The sequence below is a fragment of the Pseudophryne corroboree genome, chromosome 6, assembly GCF_028390025.1.
Source record: "Pseudophryne corroboree isolate aPseCor3 chromosome 6, aPseCor3.hap2, whole genome shotgun sequence".
Taxonomy (NCBI): Eukaryota; Metazoa; Chordata; class Amphibia; order Anura; family Myobatrachidae; genus Pseudophryne; species Pseudophryne corroboree.
The window spans coordinates 816,254,580-816,274,554 of NC_086449.1; the positions used below are offsets into that span (position 1 = coordinate 816,254,580).

At 49.9% G+C, this 19,975-nt stretch overlaps 1 protein-coding gene and 1 pseudogene across 2 annotated transcripts in view; both read left to right on the forward strand.

The window, feature by feature from the left end:
* The window catches only part of LOC134933715 (E3 ubiquitin/ISG15 ligase TRIM25-like), a 52,370-nt gene extending 33,049 nt beyond the window's left edge, over nt 1-19,321 (forward strand). Inside the window, exon 2 of one of the 2 annotated variants that reach the window (XM_063929117.1) lies at nt 460-3,855. In XM_063929117.1, coding sequence (XP_063785187.1) covers nt 469-1,845 — 1,377 coding nt within the window. In that variant the 5' untranslated portion in view covers nt 460-468 and the 3' untranslated portion in view covers nt 1,846-3,855. Of the gene's footprint in view, nt 1-459; nt 3,856-12,717 lie in introns of those variants that run through there. The other variant, XM_063929116.1, reaches the window with a different exon arrangement.
* LOC134937604 (5S ribosomal RNA) lies at nt 10,656-10,774 on the forward strand (annotated as a pseudogene).
* Nucleotides 19,322-19,975: the final 654 nt, after the last annotated feature.

Here is a 19,975-nt window from a genome sequence, read left to right on the forward strand (position 1 = left end):
TCGCTCAGGTTAGAGGAGAGGAGATTCCGCACAATACGGTGTAAAGGTTTTTTCACAATAAGGACAATACGTGTTTGGAATTCCCTGCCTGAGAGAGTAGTAACTGCGGACTCAGTCAACACCTTTAAGAATGGATTAGATAAATGCCTAATGGATAAGGATATCCAGGGTTATGGTGCATAGTCACGCACTATAGTTATTATAAAAAAGAGGGATAAAACGTAACGGCCGACATCAGCATCAGTCAAAATTTTATACCAATAATCCTGCGTAGGAGACCACAAATAGGTTGAACTCGATCGACAAATTGTCTTTTTTCAACATTAGATACTATGTTAAATGTGCTAAGGAGTATTGCATTGCAACAAATTGCAAGATTCATCCACAAAACCAAGTTGCATACAGTTCTTACTCTCTATTTTTGTTGTCAGAGACTTTTACTTTTGTTTCTCGTTTCAGCTGTCAGTGATGGCATCTCAGTATGATATTAAAAAAGTGCTGGATCAGGAGGAGATTGGGATCTTCTGCACTTACTGTATTCACTCTCCTGTACCTGCTGCCAAATCCTGTCTGCTGTGTGAGGCTTCTCTGTGTGATAATCACCTGAGAGTACACAGCAAGTCAGCAGAACACGTCTTATGTGATCCCACCACTGCCCTGGGGAACAGGAAATGCTCCGTCCATAAGAAGGTCCTGGAGTATTACTGCACTGAGGACACTGCCTGTATCTGTGTGTCCTGTAGGCTGGATGGAGAACATCAAGGACACCATGTGGAGATGCTGGATGAGGCCTCTGAGAAGAAGAAGAAGAAACTGAGACATGTTCTGCAGAAGCTGACCACAAAGAGAGCGGAGACTGAGAAAAGAGTCCAGAGTCTGCAGGAGCGCAGGAGAGAAGAACAGGAAAAAGCATCAGGTGTAACAGAGACAGTCATTGCCCTGTTTAGAGACATCAGAAGACAGCTGGAAGTCCTGGAGAAGAGAGTCCTGAATGAGATCTCCAGGCAGGAGCAGCGCGTTTCACTCTCAGTCTCTGATCTGATCCAGCAGCTGGAAATAAAGAAGGACGAGGTGTCCGGGAAGATGCGTCACATTGAGGAGCTGTGTAGCATGTCTGATCCAGTGACTGTCTTACAGGAACCAGACACAGGGGACTTGTGTGATATTGAGGACACAGAGAGACATGATAACCAGGTCCATGGTGCAGGAGATCTGGATGTGGGTCTCATCTCAGGGTCATTACACACATTATCTGATATAATAACAGGTATAAATACAGGGATCTATGTGCCGCAATCTTCAAACCTATTACTGGATGTAACCACAGCTAGTAATAATATACTGATATCAGGTGACAGGAAAACTGCATCCTGCACAGATATAAACCAGAATCGCCCAGAATCATCAGAGAGATTTGAGGATGATCAGGTAATAAGCACCAGGAGATTTTCCTCAGGGCGACATTACTGGGAAGTGGATGTCCGTAAATCCGGGGATTGGAGGGTGGGGATGTGTTATCCCAGTATAGAGAGGAGCGGAGATTATTCTCACATTGGATTTAATAACAAGTCCTGGTGTTTGTGTAGGTGGAGGTATAATAATCAGTACTCAGTGGTACATGACAGTATGTGGATCCGGGTACCTGACAATATTCCCTGTGACAGAGTGAGGGTATATCTGGATTATGAGGCAGGACAGCTGTCCTTTTATTCTCTGTGTGACCCCATCACACACTTACACACCTACACTGCCGCCCTCACTGAGCCCCTCTATGCTGCATTATGGGTGGGGGACGGGTGTATAACCATATCTGGGGGAGTCAGGAGCTGGGAAAAATTACCATAGGAAATCTGTCCAGAGACTGGTGACATCACAAGGAGAGGAATCTGATTGGAAGAACATTCAGCCAATAGAATGAAGCTGTGGTTGGAGCTACAGATGAGCCCCTCCCCCTGTGTAACCAGGTGACCAGTGTGTCTGGATGTGTTCTACTATTGTTATGTTAAAAACTCATAGTAAATATATCAATATACATTGCTGTGGGTTTTCCCCGCCTCTGACTCACTGGGAGCTGGGATTGGCTGCAATATCTGTCTGTCAGCCGAAGTACATCCTGTTACAATAGTCAATGCTGCACTTGTTCCTATTGCCTGTGATATGGCATTCCGTCAATTAGTTAGAGCTACGGACGGGTCTGAATAGTTTAATTATGGCCACTTTGTATAATTACTATTGTTATTATGTATAATAGAAGTGCGCATTATGCAGCGCTCCCATTGTGTTTCACCCCCTTTATTTTACCACCTTCACTTATCACCAGGCATTTTCTAAAAATAGGACAACTTTATAATCACTCTTAAAAACTCACTCATATAACAGATATGGGGGGTATTCAATTAGCTGTGGGGTAATTGCTGGCTAAAATCCCCATGGCGCAGGAAAAAGCTATTCAATTACATTGCCTTTTTCCCCATACTTCAAATTTGTGATTCAGACGTCAAAGCCCACTGATTCTGCATAAGCTGTGGAATCAATGGTGCTTTTTTCCCGTGCGTGTACCTGATTTTGCTGCTTTTATGCAGACTTTTGCTGCGAGGTTCAGTCCGACTTCAGGGATTCACACGCGGGTCAGTGTCCGCTAATTGGATTGCTCCGGTGCAGCAATTAGCTGTGGGGTTGAATACCACCTTAGGCTTTGTTTTTTGCTGGAGTCATAAAGAGGGAGCATTATACATATAGCAATAATATGATATTATATACCCTGCACTGGACGTTATCAGTATAAACACATGATAATTTCGTGTTGCGGGGAGGATGATGCCACCGAGTAAGCTTTTCAGTGCCACAGTTTATTCTAGTGAAGGGTTCTTCATGTTTTGTTTCATTAGTAAGTTCCCCTGCGGTGTGTAACTGCAATAAATGTTTGTTATGTGTAACAGACTGAAGTCTCTTTGTATCTATCTGAGGTTTACCTTGCTGTACTCATATATATCATCGTTCACAGACGTATGGGGTGTACACACTCGTTATATTGCACAGTGTGTACTCAACTTAAGGGTATTATAACCACTACAAAAAGAACCAGGTTCAGCCAAGCAATATGGGTGGTCATTCCGAGTTGTTCGCTCGCAAGCTGCTTTTAGCAGCTTTGCACACGCTAAGTCGCCGCCTACTGGGAGTGACTCTTAGCTTCTCAAAATTGCGAACGACGGATTTGCAATATTGCGATTAGACCTCTCTTAGCAGTTTCTGAGTAGCTCGAGACTTAGGGTGTGTACACACGGTAAGATTTATTCATCCGATTCTGACTATATAGTCAGAATCGGATGAAAAGATAGTGCAGATCGCAAGGTGACAGTCACCTTGCGATCCCGATCCGATGCCGATGCGCGGCCCCGCGAGGTCGGCATCGGGACAAAAAATAGGCTGTGCAGGCAAGTCAATCCTGACTATCTCTATAGAAGAGATAGTCAGGATTGACACTTAGCCAAAATCGCACAGAACCAGGATCGCAAGCACACTCATTATGTGCTTGCGATACTGGCTAAGTGCCGACCCGGCCCCCCGTCGCACAGTGAGAATCGGATAAGTCCGAATCTCACCGTGTGTACACGGCCATACTCTGCCATTGCGATCAGTTCAGTCAGTGTCGTTCCTGGTTTGACGTCACAAACACACCCAGCATTCGCCCAGACACTCCCCCGTTTCTCCAGCCACTCCCGCGTTTTTCCAAGAAACGTCAGCGTTTTTTCACACACACCCATGAAACGGCCAGTTTCCGCCCAGAAACACCCACTTCCTGTCAATCACATTACGATCACCAGAACGAAGAAAAAACCTTGTAATGCCGTGAGTAAAATACCAAACTTCATAGCTAATTTACTTGGCGCAGTCGCACTGCGGACATTGCGCATGCGTACAAGCGACTAATCGCTCCATTGCGATAAAAAATTAACGAGCGAACAACTCGGAATGACCCCCATGTTCCCTTAACTGACCTCTTTTATGCAAAGGTTCTCCTGTCTTTCCAGGATGGGAAATCTTTTACAGCTTCTCTCACTTGGGTCTATCACACAGAAGCCAGATGGTGGCCGTGCCCGGATTGGTCGGAAGTAAATGCCCATTATGTCCTCAGTACAACTGGCAGATCACGATGGGGTTTTGGCTCTGGTCTCCATTAAAAAGAATGAGGATTGCGATCTGCCCCATTAATAAGCCTCACGCAGTAGATATCGCTTGCGTTAGGCTCTTGTTACATAGCCCCTATACCTACATCATGGGGAAACGGCAGGTTTCGTATGATTATTAAGTAACTAGAGCTTGATACATAGGCTCAGTAATATGTACATAGAGATATAGAAATAAGGTATCTCTTCTGTACAGAATATACAAGTGATAAGAAAAATACAGAAGGGACAACCTGGACGCATAAATGTACCATGAGAAAAAATTGCATTTAACCCCATACCCATCTATATGTTATTACTAACATAAAAAAGCCATGATAAGAACCAGAGAGTAAAGGGGTGCACACACGGAGAGATCCGTGCTTAAATTCTAAGCAATCAGACTAGTGTGCCTGTGTATGCCCCACAGCGATAGTGATGGGCGGCGCTATCGCCGGTGCTAGATTGCCATGCATGCAGGCAGGGGCGGATTGGGAACAAAAAGCGGCCCTGGAAAAATTTGCACTAGTGGCCCCACTTGGGCAGCACCAGAGGTGTAAGGTCTAGCCATGGGCCATGGCAGCAGCACCCTCCCCCCAAGACTTTCCAGATAGTGGGCATGTCCAGCATCAAGGGGGGAGTAAAACAGAAATAACATTACATATTATGAGCACATTATATGATACACCTTCAGAATTTAGGAAACTATATAATTCTTTAGAAAGATATATTTTCTTGCTTATTACACCAACCGTATCCCAATCACTATTCACTCAATCTTATATGTCAGCCAAGCAGGCAGACAGAGCATACACTAGATCATCTGCAATCACAGGCTAAGTGGCAAAGTCATTTTCATATATGCAAATTGTTTGGCATCTTATTCATTATGTCTATAAATAGGACCACATGTCCTCAAACAAAACAGGCCCCGCGGGTGCGTCGGCCCACCGGGAATCTTCCCTGTAAACCCTGTGGCCAATCCGCCTCTGCATGCAGGCACAATCTAGTAGATCGCTCACTTCACCGCTGGGTGCTGAGCGGGGGAGAGAACTGTGTGCTGAGCAGTCTGTGCTAGATCGCTCAGCACACATCTCCCCCATGTGTATGAGCCTTAAGAGGCTTAATGAACCTCACAAGATGGAACCTGTGCTTGGAAATAGATGTTCCATCTCCTATATAATAGCCCAGATCTGTGACTTTGTGACTCATTTGCTAACGCTGGGCGGAGTCACAACACTGGGCGGGAGTTAGTCAAATGAGTCACAGATCTGGGCAAATCTATAGGAGACTTGGAGCAGACGCAGATGGTATGGGCATGGCACAGGCAGGGGTGCATACCTCCCAGCTTTCTTCAGGCAGACAGGGGTGCACACCTCCCAGCTTTTTTCAGGCAGAAGGAGGGATACACGTGCGGCGAAAAGGGGACATGACCAATGAAAAAGGGGCGTGGCTTCGCGGAGGGTCCCCGTTTTCGTCAGTGAGGGGGCATGCCCAGCGCTCTGTGAGCTGCAGACATGCCTCCAGGGGCGGATTATGAGTCCGGGGGGCCCAGGGCACTTGAGACAGGGGGGCCCTATCTCATTGCTGTGCCTGCTGTGGGGCTGTGGGCGTGGCCTAATCGCGCCTGCATGGTTACACCCCCTTATGCAAATTCCGGGACTTTTTTTTTTATATGGAATTTTGGCCCCTCAGCTATGGGTAAATCCAGAGGAGGTGGTCGCTCCCCCCTACACACCCGCACAGGCAGAAGAAAGCAGAGAGGCAGCAACACCACAGACCTGTCAACATGCAGCAGCGTGTGCTGACTGTAGCACAATGCTGCCACTGTTGCTGGCAGGACGGGGGAGCTTCAGAGCTGGGACAGAGCTACTCCAGCCGGGGGACCCCCTAAAACTGTGGGGCCAACGGTACATACCCCCTGCCCCCCCTAATCCGGCTCTGCTGCCGGACCCCCGGGACAGTTGGGAGGTATGGCGGTGTGTGAGGGGGTATGCCGTACAGACAGACGGGCACCGGCTCACTGTGTGCTTGACCCCCCACATCAGCATAGCAGGGGCTCTCTGGCGCGGAGGAGCGTCACTTTCTAGCACACTCCACGCTTCTTCACTGCGGTTCCTTCATCCCAGCATCCACAGCAGCGCCAGGCAGCCAATACAGAAGAAGAGGGGGATGCTGCAGCGGCGCTTACTACCAATCAAATAGCGCTGCTGCGGCTCCCTGCTCCCCCTCCCTCCTCTTCCTTCTCACCTCACTGCCTGCACCGAGGGAGCTGCCAGCACGAGGAGCCTGTCAGGTAAGTATCTCTCTCTCTCTCTCTCTCTCTCTCTCTCTTTTAGGGGGACACCGTCTGCCATAATGTGTAAAAAGGGGTCCTGGCTGCCGCATTGTGTAAAAAGGGGGACTGGCTGCCGCAATGTGTAAAAAGGGGTCCTGGCTGCCGCATTGTGTAAAAAGGGGTCCTGGCTGCCGCATTGTGTAAAAAGGGGGACTGGCTGCCGCAATGTGTAAAAAGGGGGACTGGCTGCTGCAATGTGTAAAAAGGGGGACTGTCTGCCGTAATGTGTAAAAAGGGGTCCTAGCTGCCGCATTGTGTAAAAAGGGGTCCTGGCTGCCGCATTGTGTAAAAAGGGGGACTGGCTCCTGCAATGTGTAAAAAGGGGTCCTGGCTGCCGCATTGTGTAAAAAGGGGTCCTGGCTGCCGCATTGTGTAAAAAGGGGGACTGGCTCCTGCAATGTGTAAAAAGGGGTCCTGGCTGCCGCATTGTGTAAAAAGGGGGACTGGCTCCTGCAATGTGTAAAAAGGGGTCCTGGCTGCCGCATTGTGTAAAAAGGGGGACTGGCTGCTGCAATGTGTAAAAAGGGGGACTGTCTGCCGTAATGTGTAAAAAAGGGGCCTGGCTGCCATAATGTGTAAAAAGGGGTCCTGGCTGCCGCATTGTGTAAAAAGGGGTCCTGGCTGCCGCATTGTGTAAAAAGGGGGACTGGCTCCTGCAATGTGTAAAAAGGGGTCCTGGCTGCCGCATTGTGTAAAAAGGGGTCCTGGCTGCCGCATTGTGTAAAAAGGGGGACTGGCTGCCGCAATGTGTAAAAAGGGGGACTGGCTGCCGCATTGTGTAAAAAGGGGGACTGTCTGCCGCAATGTGTAAAAAGGGGGACTGGCTGCTGCAATGTGTAAAAAGGGGGACTGGCTGCCGTAATGTGTAAAAAGGGGGCCTGGCTGCCGCAATGTGTAAAAAGGGGGACTGGCTCCCGTAATGTGTAAAAAGGGGGCCTGGCTGCCGCAATGTGTATAAAGGGGGACACCGTCTGCCGTAATGTGTATAAACGGGGACGCTGTCTGCTGTAATGTGTAAAAAGGGGGACTGTCTGCTGTAATGTGTCAAAAGGAGGATGCTGTCTGCTGTAATGTATAAAAGGGGCTCTACCTGGTGTAGTGGCGCTACTGTGCAGCGTAATTTGAATAATGTAGACTACTGTGCACCGTAGTATGAATTGCTATTATTTTGTGGCCACGCCCCTTCCCCATGAAGCCACGCCCCTCTAAATTTTTCACGCGCCTACGGCGCACACTGCCCCTGTCTTGCATGGGGGGGGGGCGCCACTGCCGTTTCTTGCACACAGCGCTAAAATGCCTAGTTACGGCACTGCTCCTCCCTCCAGCCGCAGCGTCTCCTGGGGGCTAACCAGTCACTCCCAGTCTCCCCTTACCACAGTGCCCAGCAGCCGCGAGGTCCTCGCCGTGTGCATGCTATGACCCCCTCCTCCCTCCAGTCGCAGCGTCTCCTGGGGGCTAACCAGTCACTCCCAGTCTCCCATTACCACATTGCCCGGCAGCTGCGCGAGGTCTGCGGTGTGTGACTGAGGAGGGGGGGAGGGATGCGGACGGGCAGAGGAAGCAGGACTCCAGCCTGAGAGAGTCAGCCATGCCAAGTCTCCACCAGCAGCAGATCCCAACAGGTTGGAGTGGAACAGCAGCAGCAGCCTCCGGTAATACACATCTGTCTGTCACCACTGTTTTGTCCCTAATACCAATCTCTCCCGTGCCCTGTGTTCTGTCATGTCCCTGTCACCCCTGGCCTTGCCCTGTCACCCTTATCCTGGCCCTGTCACCCCTATCCTGGCCCTGTCACCCTTATCCTGGCCCTGTCACCCCTGTGCTTGCCCTTTCACCCGTATCCTGGCCCTGTCACCCTTATCCTGGCCCTGTCACCCCTGGCCTTGCCCTGTCACCCTTATCCTGGCCCTGTCACCCTTATCCTGGCTCTGTTACCCCTATCCTGGCCCTGTCACCCCTGTGCTTGCCCTGTCAACCCTATACTGGCCCTGTCACCCCTGTCCTAGTCCTGCCGCCCCTACCCTGCCCCTGTCACCCCTGTCCTAGCCCTGTCGCCCCTGTCCTGGCCTCGTCACCCCTGTCCTTGCCCCGTCACCCCTGTCCTGGCCCCGTCACCCCTGTTCTGACCCTCTCACACCTGTCCTGGCCCCATCACCCCTGTTCTGACCCTGTCACCCCTGTCCTGGCCCCGTCACCCCTGTTCTGACCCTGTCACCCCTGTCCTGGCCCTGTTACTGCATGCCCTCCAACTACCTTTTTGGCAGGTACAGTACCCGCAGCGTATCCAGACCCCTCCTCAATGCACCACACCTCCGCACCTTCCCCTCCACCACATGCGGCACTCCACCCTTCCCCACACGCTGTGCCTCCAGACCCCCTACACCACCCGTGGCTCCCACTCCTCCGCCCCTCCACCACCCACAGCACCTCCAGACCCACTCCACCATCCACCCCCCATATATGTCTCCCCCCACACCTGCCCCCCTCCACCCGCAGCATCTGCAGACACCCTCCTCCATCTGCTGTTCCCCCCTCACCCACCCCTCCCCCACCCATGGCACCCCCGCACCTGCACCTCCGGACCCCCTATCCCATCCGCCGCACCACCCGTACCTGCCCCTCCCCTACCCACGGCGCCTCCAGACCCCCTACCCCCCTCCCCGCCCCTCCCCATCCCACAGCACCTACGGAACCCTTCACCCATCCGCAACATCCCGGCACCTGCCCCTCTCCAACTCGTGGCACCCCTGCCACTCCCCCACTTACAGTGCCTCCAGACCCCTCCCCCATCTGCAGCCCCCACTCCTCTGCCCCTCCCCCACCCGCAGCACCTCCCGACCCTTTCCCATCCGCCCCCCCCCCCCCCCCCCGCTTCCGCCCCCCCTCCACCCGCAGCATCTACAGACACCCTCCCCCATCCGCAGTCCCCCCGGCACCCGCTACATTCTGTACATCATGCCCTGCAGGTGCTGTTCACGCCATCGCAAGGGGCTGCGCCTCCTTCACCATCGCACTCCCTTTCATTGTGCAATATTTAACCACTAACAAAGGAATGCAGGTAATACTCCATATAATACAAATATTGAACCCCAGAAAGGCGTGCAAGGGTTAAGGGGGCATAGCCCCTTACGACGGTGTGAAGAGCGCCCGTAGGGCGCGATAAAGCACGTAGTATTATATATAGGTAGACTCAAGGAGTTAGACTGCAATTCATACTCGTGATATTGGGGGTCATTCCGACCCGATCGATCGCTGCAGTTTGTCGCAGCGATCGGGTCTGAACCGCACATGCACCGGCGCATGGCAGTCGTCGCTGCCTAGCGATTGCCTCTGAGACCAAGGCGGACGCTGGGCGGGAGGGGGCTGAACGGCGGCGTTAAGCCGCCGTTTAGGAGGCGCGGTCCAGCCAACGCAGGTGTGGCCGTACCGTTGGGGGGGAGGGCCGCGGCGGCTGTGTGATGTCTCACGCAGCCGCTGCGGCCAGCGGCAGCGACAAACAACTCCCAGCCAGCCGCAGGAGTTGCGCTGGCTGGGAGTTACTCCTGAAACACAAAAGCATCTACGCTGTGCAATGCTTTTGTATTTGTGCGGGAAGGGGGGGATCGCCGCACTGACTTGCGGTGCAGACTAGCCCTGTGCTGGGCGTCCCCCCGTATGTCAGGGAAGATGATCGTAGCTGTGCTAAATTTTGCTCAGCTACGATCAACTCGAAATGACCTTCCTTGTTCTTAGGCTTGGCATAGTCTGCCACCATTAGTAATAGTGTGCTGTTCCATGATTGGAAAACTTGCCAACAACACCACACCCAAATAAATAATTGCACAAGTCCATGTAGTCATCAGCTCCAACCACTACTGCAATTGGACTCTTGTTATCTTGTCTTATCTTTTCCAAAAAGACTCTTTGCTTTGTACTCTCTCATCCATTGTCCTCTATCACGCTATATGGCCATGAGAAAGCAGAAGTATCAGCCCGGACCTCTTTTTCTCTTATTACGTAGCCTTCTCCTTGATAAAATCTTAATTTCTATGTACCTTATCATCCAAATGTGCCAGTTCTTGTCTCTGCAATACTAAGGTAACAGAGATGTGAGCACACCCATTTGGAAAGCAGAAGTACATTCAGTGGAACACAGACTCTCTCATTCATCAAGTTACTGCCATACGTCATCCGACACACCCAATCTCATCCGATCTCGGAAGCTAATCTGTGACAGACCTGGTTAGTACCTGGACGGAGGACCACCTGGGAATACCAGGTTCAGTAACTTTCCTGTGGTGAAAAGCAGACGTAAAGGTTCCACACCTTACATGAGAGATTCTCAAACTTCTTTGTGTCCAAATTTAGCAGACCTTTGTGAACCATACACAAATGCAAGGAGCACAAATCTCACCAAATAGCAATACAATGGGGGTCATTCCGAGTTGATCGCTAGCTGCCGTTGTTCGCAGTGCAGTGTTCAGGCTAAAAATCTGCATTTCTGCGCATGCGTATGCACCGCGATGCACACGCGCGACGTACGGGTACAAAGTCCTTTGAGGTTTTGCACAGGTTCTAGCAAAGCTTTCAGTCACACGGCACAACGCAGGAAGATTGACATGAAGTGGGCGTTTCTTGGTGTCAACCCACCGTTTTCAGGGAGTGCTTAGAAAAACGCAGGCATGTTGGGGAAAACGCAGGCGTGGCTGTGCAGACGCTGGGTGGGTGTGTGACGTCAAAGACCATCCCTTCGTCGTTAGAATCAACGCACACGAAGAGTAACTACAGGGCTGGTCTTGTTTTGCGCAAAATTATTTTGCAGGCGCTCTGCTGCACAAGCGTTTGCACTTCTGCAAAGCGAAAATACGCTCCACAGTGGGCGGCGACAATGCGTTTGCACGGCTGCTAAAAGTAGCTAGCGAGCGATCAACTCAGAGTGACCCCCAATATTCAGCCTATTCATTTGCAGCGTGGTGATTAATGGCTGGTTTCTGTGCTGTGACAAATGACGCATGTGTTTGATGCTCCACTAGGATTATACTTTTCTCCTGCATAAAAACCTTGAATTTACTGTACAGAAAACTAAATTTTCAGCCTTGTACAGTAGCTTTATATCTGTTTCACTCAAAATACCCACAATTTTTGATGACAATATTGTGATAAAGGATCAATTAATGATACATTTCTGTCCCAAAGAGAAACACACAGATTAGGAGTTATTGGAACAAAGTGCCATCCCAGGATATTTGACATCTGTTATCATCCATGGGCTAAGGCTCTTTTCCTCTACTTTGTAGAATACACTCATACCGCTAAGACTCAGACCCCTTCACATTACAGTTTCAACCCGGGTTGGTGCCTTTCACCCTAAACCCGGCCCACGCATGTTAAACACTGTGATGTGATTTAAAATGGACTTTTCTGGCTCACACTGATGAGGTCAGAAAGGAAATAAGAGGCGGGGCTGGGGACTGCTCTGAGCTGACACATACAGCCAATCAGCACCTTTTTCTGAGACCCGAGTTGAATAACCCAGGTCAGAGGCTTTCTCACTGCACAGCGACCCGGTACGACCCATGTTTAACCCTTCTTTTAACCAGGGTTGAAATGCCAGGTTGCTTGTCCCAGGATATTCACTTTGGTGCTTTCACACTGCACCTTGAGCCGAGTCGATCCGGCAACAACCGTCAATAACCCGGGTTATTGATGCGATCAGATTATATAATTTACCAGTACTCTGATGGTAATATACAGTCTGAACATCAGCGATTTTTCAAGCCCCACATCAGGACTGGCGATACCATCTAGGAGAACATGAATATTTTTTTACCTTTGGCTTATTCAAGTACAAAAATTTGCCTATTCATAAAAAATTATTTTGCTTTTATTATATAAGAGTTTATAATTTATATTAAGTATTATTAAAAGTTAAGTTTTATCTATTTTCTCAACATTCTTTCTTTTTCTCTTTTTGTATAAACCGATCAGAAATTAAACAAATTGTTATTCATGCATTTTTAGTATATCTAGTTGTAACTATAATTTTTGATTAAGTAAACTGTTATTTTATGTGTTAGCTCCAGTGCCTTAGTATAAATGAATTAATTCTGATAGAGAATGTAAAAGTCACTGGTATCTAAGTGACAGCTCCCCCTCCCCCTGTGTGCAGAATGTGACCTCACTGGCATCCGAGCGTCAGAGACTTTCACTGTTATTTCCCTTTTCTGCTTCCAGCGATGGCGTCTGCTGATCTGAGACAGGAGCTGGACTGTTCTATCTGCCTGAGCATTTATACTGATCCTGTAACCCTGAGATGTGGCCACAACTTCTGCCGGGTCTGTATTGATCGTGCGCTGGATACACAGGAGGGGGCTGGAGCTTATACTTGTCCTGAATGCAGAGCAGTGTGGCAGGAGCGTCCTGTACTGCAGAGGAACATAACGCTGTGTAACATAGTGGGGCGTTTCCTGTCTACTCGGCCAGATCAGGAGGAGACTGGGATCTTCTGCACTTACTGTGTGGACTCTCCTGTACCTGCTGCTAAATCCTGTCTGCTGTGTGAGGCTTCTCTGTGTGATAAACACCTGAGAGTACACAGCAAGTCTGCAGAACATGTCTTATGTGATCCCACCACTGCCCTGGGGAACAGGAAATGCTCCGTCCATAAGAAGGTCCTGGAGTATTACTGCACTGAGGACGCTGCCTGTATCTGTGTGTCCTGCTGTGTGATTGGGGATCACAGAGGACATCAGATGGAGTCAATGGATGAGGCCTCTGAGAAGAAGAAGGAGAAGCTGAGAGATGTTCTGCAGAAACTGACCACAAAGAGAGAGGAGACTGAGAAAAGAGTCCAGAGACTGCAGGAGCGCAGGAGAGAATATCAGGGAAAAGCAACTGGTGTAACAGAGACAGTCACTGCCCTGTTCAGAGACATCAGGAGACACCTGGAAGACCTGGAGAAGAGAGTCCTGAGTGAGATCTGCAGGCAGGAACAGCTCATTCCACTCTCAGTCTCTGATCTGATCCAGCAGCTGGAAATAAAGAAGGACGAGCTGTCCAGGAAGATGCGTCACATTGAGGAGCTGTGTAACATGTCTGACCCGGTGACTGTCTTACAGGAACCAGACACAGGGGACTTGTGTGATACTGAGGACACAGAGAGACATGATACCCAGGTCCGCGGTGCAGGAGATCTGGATGTGGGTCTCATCTTGGGGGAATTACACAAATTATCTGTTACAATAACAGGTATAAATACAAGGATCTATGTGCAGGAGGCTACAGACATATTACTGGATGTAACCATAGCTGGTAATGATATAGAATCTGATATAATAACAGGTATAGATACAGGGGTCTTTGTGCAGGAAGCTATAGACATATTTCTGGATGTAGCCACAGCTGGTAATAATATACAGATATCAGATGATGGGAAAACTGCATCCTGCTCACCAAACCAGAATCACCCAGTAACACCAGAGAGATTTCAGTGTGATCAGGTAATAAGCACCAGGAGATTTTCCTTAGGGCGACATTACTGGGAAGTGGATGTCAGCAAATCTGTAGGGTGGATGGTGGGGATGTGTTATCCCAGTATAGGCAGGAAAGGAAAGCAGTCATTCATTGGATATAATAACAAGTCCTGGTGTCTGTGTAGGAGTGGGTGGAATTATCAGTACTCCGTGATACATGACAGTACAGTAATCCGGTTACCTGGTCTTTTCCCCTGTGACAGAGTGAGGGTATATCTGGATTATGAGGCAGGACAGCTGTCCTTTTATGCTCTGTGTGACCCCATAAGACACTTACACACCTACACTGCCGCCCTCACTGAGCCCCTCCATGCTGCATTATGGGTAGGGATCGGGTGTATAACTATATGTGGGGGAGTCAGTTGCTGAGTGATATTACAATAAGAAATTGGCCCACAGACTGGTGACATCACAGGGAGGGGAATATAACCTATGGGACCCTAAGCCAATAGAATGAAGCAGTGGATGGAGCTATAGCTGACTCCCTCCTCTAGTGTCACCAGTGTGCATGGATTTGTTTTCTTGTTGCTGTGTTATGCTGGGTACACACTAGGCGATATATTGGCCGATATGTATCAATAGCCAGTAGGTGGGTGTGTACACCTGATATGTCTGTGAACAATGTCTTTTAAGGACATATCACATGGGCTGTGTAGCACAACCAATGGGCGATATATCTGCAGATATATTGGCTCATCTGGTTGTGTGTACGGGTGGTCCGGCAATTGCCCATACACTTGCTGCAGGCACTGACGTCAAAGCTGGATGGGCAAATTCAAATGCCAACGTAGCTGTGATGACAGGACGACACATTGGGGGTCATTAAAACATGATCGCTCGCTAGCGTTTTTTATAGCAGTGTGATCAGGTCAGAACTGCGCATGCGTATGACACACACGGGTACAAAGCGGATCGTTGCTGTGCGATGGGTTTTACGAAGAATCCATTCGCACAGCCGATCGCAAGGAGATTGACAGGAAGAGGGCGTTTGTGGGTGACAACTGACAGTTTTCTGGGAGTGTTTGGTAAAACGCAGGCGTGTCCAAGCGTTTGCAGGGTGGGTGTCTGACGTCAATTCCGGGACCGGACAGGCTGAAGTGATCGCAGCGGCTGAGTAAGTTCTGGGCTGCGCAGAAACTGCACAAAACTTTTTTGTACCGCTCGGCTGCACATGCGATCGCACACTTGCAAAGCAAAAATACACTCCCCCCCATAGGTGGGGTCTATCTGCTCGCTGCACTGCAAAAAAACACTAGCGAGCGATCAAGTCTGAATTAGGCCCATTGAGCGGCTGATTAGTAAGTGTATATACCTACCTGAATTGTTTGCTTTATCGGCACAACGGCGGATCCGCCATCAAGTTGACTAGGTGTGTACCCAGCATTAGAAACTGTCATTATAAATATATACAGTGGCGGATTTTGCCTATGGGCTGCAGAACTGCAGCAACCCCAGCTAAAATCCTCCAGCGTCACTGAAGCCAGATGCAGTCCGTGACTGCACTGGCTTCACTGTGACTGGCAGTGACTTCTTATTGGAAGTCCTACCTGCCAGTCACCCGCAGGATAGGCAGTCCCATTAGGAGGTGTATTCTCCCTCCGGGACTGCCAGACCAGGCTGCGATCAGCAGAGAGCTGGCTTTATGTTGGAAGCCACTCCCTGCCTCATCGTCAGCCCTCCCCTGCTTCTAGGGGCTGCAGCTGATGCAGCCCTTAGAAACCGGGGGGTATTCACATGCCCACATAAGCCAGCGCATATGCGCATGTGCAGGTCCCGGCGCCTGCCAGACCCATTGCGCAGGCCCCGGAACCCGGCTGGATGGGGACGGCACTCTAACCTCTCTCTCCTACACGGTCAGCGGCAGCCCCCTGCCCACCAAAGGTAAAAGCCGCCGCTGAATATATATACAGTACATTTCTGTGTGATTTATCCGCCTCTGACTCACTTAGCGCTGTGATTGGCTGCAATATCTGTCGGTCAGCCGGTGTGCATCACTTGCTCCTGTTGGCTGTTATGTATAGAGGTGGTGAATGGGGTGTTGTATTATAAAATCTCCACCTACTGGGAATTGTAGTTTAAGACTGACTGTTCCACCGATAATACAAGATGGGTTGGACTACAACTCCCAGCATGCCTCAATATCTTTACTATTGTGATATTTGACAGAATCATTAAGCATAGTCACTATTATTATTTTATATTATAAATGTACTTAATATACAGCACTCACCATCTATACCACCCTCATCTATACCACCATGTACTGTCTCGGTATAAGAACATACCTCCTAACATTTACATATGCAAAATCTGGAAAGAATAAGGCCCACATCAGTCTGTTCATACCCCACCTTCTCTGACAAAACCCTGCCCAAATCACCCAAATCTTACCCCATCTGTCCATAAAACATGCCCTTTTTCAGCAGGGGTGTATCTAGTGGTCCGAGCACCCCTGGCAAAGTAAGGGACTGGTGACCCTACCCCATATTTGAAATGGGGAAAGCCAAAAAAGGCATGTGGCCACACAATAGTAACCCCCAATTCAAATTTCGCCACACAGTAGTTCCTCTGACTTACATTACACAACACAGTGGTGTCCATTATTCACATTACGCCACACAGTAGTATTCCTTATACAAGTTGTGCCACATGCTAGAGCCCCTTATTATCATTACTCTACACAGTAGTGCCCCTTATACACATTATGCCACACAGTAGTGCCCCTTATACACATTATGCCCCACAGTGTGTGCGCTCCAGCTCCCATTGGAATGTCATCACCTCCGGACATAGGAAATATCATCCCCTGTTTTCCCTCCCCAAGCCCACGGCTGGAAGCAATAGTAGCCCACCACCTGCCTCTACTATGTAATTTTACCCGCTGGCCATGGGTGGCACCGCCGGTGGCATCCCTCCTCTGCTGGTGCCCCTGGTGAGTGCCATCCTGGCCAAGGGGTAGATATGCTCCTGGATATAATATAGGGAGGGAGGGACAGAGAAAGAAAGAAGGGAGCAAGAGAGAGTTATGGTGCCCATACACTTGTGCGATGCCCAGCGATGCGACATCGCGGGCATCGCACCGGCAGTTCAGCACATACTATCTTGAGACATGAGATTCGACCGGTATGCCCACGCATCACGTCACAAGGTACCTAAAATGTGCATACAATCCTTCGATCTCTCTCACAGATCCGGTCGAAATTGAAGGTTATCACCGATTATCTCACAAGTGTATGGGCACCATCAGTGAGTTTCAGGGAGAGAAAGGGAGACAGGGGTTATCAGTACCAGAGAGAAACAGAATAAGAGAGAGAAGGCCAGGGAAAGAGAGGGGGAGGGGAGAGGGAGAGAGACAGTGTCAGAGAGAGAGAGAGAGAGTGTCAGAGAGAGAGAGAGAGAGAGAGAGAGTGTCAGGGAGAGAGAAAAAGAGGTGAGCAAGAGAGAGTGAGTGAGTTTCCGGGAGAGAAAGGGAAAGATAGGGTGTCAGTGAGAGAGAGACAGAATGAGAGAGAGTAGTGCCGGGGAGGGTGAGGGGGAGGGGAGACAGACAGTGTCAGAGAGAGGGACCGTGTCAGGGAGAGAAGGAGGACAGTGTCAGAAAAGAGAGGGAGGGAGAGAGACAAAGTCAGAGAGAAAGGAGCAAGAGAGAGAGAGTGTTAGGGAGAGATGGGGGGAGAGAGGAGGAGCGAGCAGGAGAGACACTAGAGGCACAGGACGGGACATGGACGGACAGTCAGAGCACCATATGGGGGCATAGATGGATATATGGATGGGGGTGGGGGCATAGACAGACAGAGCTCCATATTGGGGCATAAATGGATAGACGGACGGACGGGGGGCATAGATGGACAGAGAGAGCACCATATGGGGCATTGACTGACAGACGGACGGGTGGGGGGATAAACAGACCGAGCACCATATGGGGGCATAGATGGACGGGGGCTGGGCATAGACAGATGGGGGCATAAACAGATGGGGGGCATAGATGGACCGACAGACGTGGGATGACATAGACAGACAGAACACCATATGGGGGCATACTGTAGATGGATAAGTGGCTGGGGGCCGGGCAGAGCATAGACAGACAGGGGGAGTGGGGGGCATAGAAAGACAGATGGTAGGGGAGAGTGGGATTCACCATCAGTGGTACTGTGTGGCAAGTCACACATTGCGGGCGGCTCTACACCCTGCACTCAGCCTCCCACCCTCCCAGGAAGTAAACTGTTGGGCCCTGAGCAGCGCGCGGACTTCAGGCCCCTCAAGCAGCTGGGCCACATTGCAGCAGTATCCCCTGCACCCTAGTTCCGCCAATGCTCCTGAGCTACATTACAGAGTCTCTACTGTCATGTACACTATAGTACAGGCTTTCGGACACAGCTGTCCCCCTGCCTGTCATACTGCAGCACCAATAAGCCTGTACTGTGTCATCATTGACTATATGCTGCCAAGGACTTTGGACAGTTTTGGCCATGCCCAACCACGTGGGTGCTCCCCCACATCCACGAGTGTCCGCAGGTGTCCCCCCCCTCACCCGCAAGGGCCCCTCCACCAACCATGAATGCCCCTTCATTTGGGTCTGGCTGTACTTTACACACTGTCATTGACAGACAGCGCTCGCTGCTGCCCCCTCCTGGCGGCCAGCTCTGAGGCTTCTGAGTAGCACAGGGCTGTGATGAGAGACAGAAATGGCCATGGGTGGCACCGGAGCCCTCCCTCAGATGGCGCCCCTGGTGAGTGCCATCCAGGGTCTGGCTGGGCAGGGGGGCAGGGTGCCATCTGGGCCAGTGCAACTGAAGTGATCCAGGGCCATTTTTGCATTGCATTCCCTGTGAAACGCTGGGACACTTGCTTGTGTCTGCCCCCCCACCGGGCTGAACATTGCCAGCCAGCCCCTGGTGCCATCCTCGCCGAACAATGGATACGCCCCTGCTTTTCGGGGTCTGCTAATTGGAACTGTATTGATAAATCGGAACATTTTCCATTAAATTGCAGACTTTAATATGTACATAAGCTCACCTTGCCGGTAGTGTCGCAGGGAGGGTGACGCTGGTGAGTGCGGCACCGTTACCCCCTGTAAAATGATTTCTGGTTCTGCAGCTGTTAGATAAACTTTCCCAGGAAATATCTGAAACCAACAAAGATGCGACCACAGCGACCAGTAACAGTCACTGACCTATATTCTCCGCTACGTTATATTTCCCATTCCAGAGATCATTCTAGAGAAGGGTTCTACATCTATCCTTTGTTTTACCAAGTCTCCTTATAGTATGTAACTGTATTCAATAAATGATATTCTGTTTATAACACTGAAGTCTGTGGGGTATATTTACTAAGGTCCCGATTTTGACCGAGATGCCGTTTTTTCTTCAAAGTGTCATCTTGATAATTTACTAAGCAAAAATCACGGCAGTGATGAGGGCATTCGTAATATTTTGGAAGTCCTAGGAAAAAATTACGAATCAATACACCATCGGTCAAATACGCCTGCAATTTGGTAGAAATCGGTCATTTACTAAAAAGTGCAAATCACAAACACTGCCGACAATAGCCAAACAGTGCCGTGCTGAAATACAATTCGTGAAAAAGTGCTAAAAAAAAACAGACCTGCTATTTTTATTTACCGTGATTGGATAGGCATGCACGGATCCATGAGATCCGTGCATGTTTTTCAGTGGGAAGGGGTGGGAAATGTTTTACATTTTTTTTTTAAATTGCGTGGGGTCCCCCCTCCTAAGCCAAACCAGCCTCGGGCTCTTTGAGCCGGTCCTGGTTGCAAAAATATGGGGGAAAAATTGACAGGGGTTCCCCCATATTTAAACAACCAGCACCGGGCTCTGCGCCTGGTCCTGGTTCCAAAAATACGGGGGACAAAAAGCGTAGGGGTCCCCCGTATTTTTTAAACCAGCAGCGGGCTCCACTTGCTGGACAGATAATGCCACAGCCGGGGGTCACTTTTATAC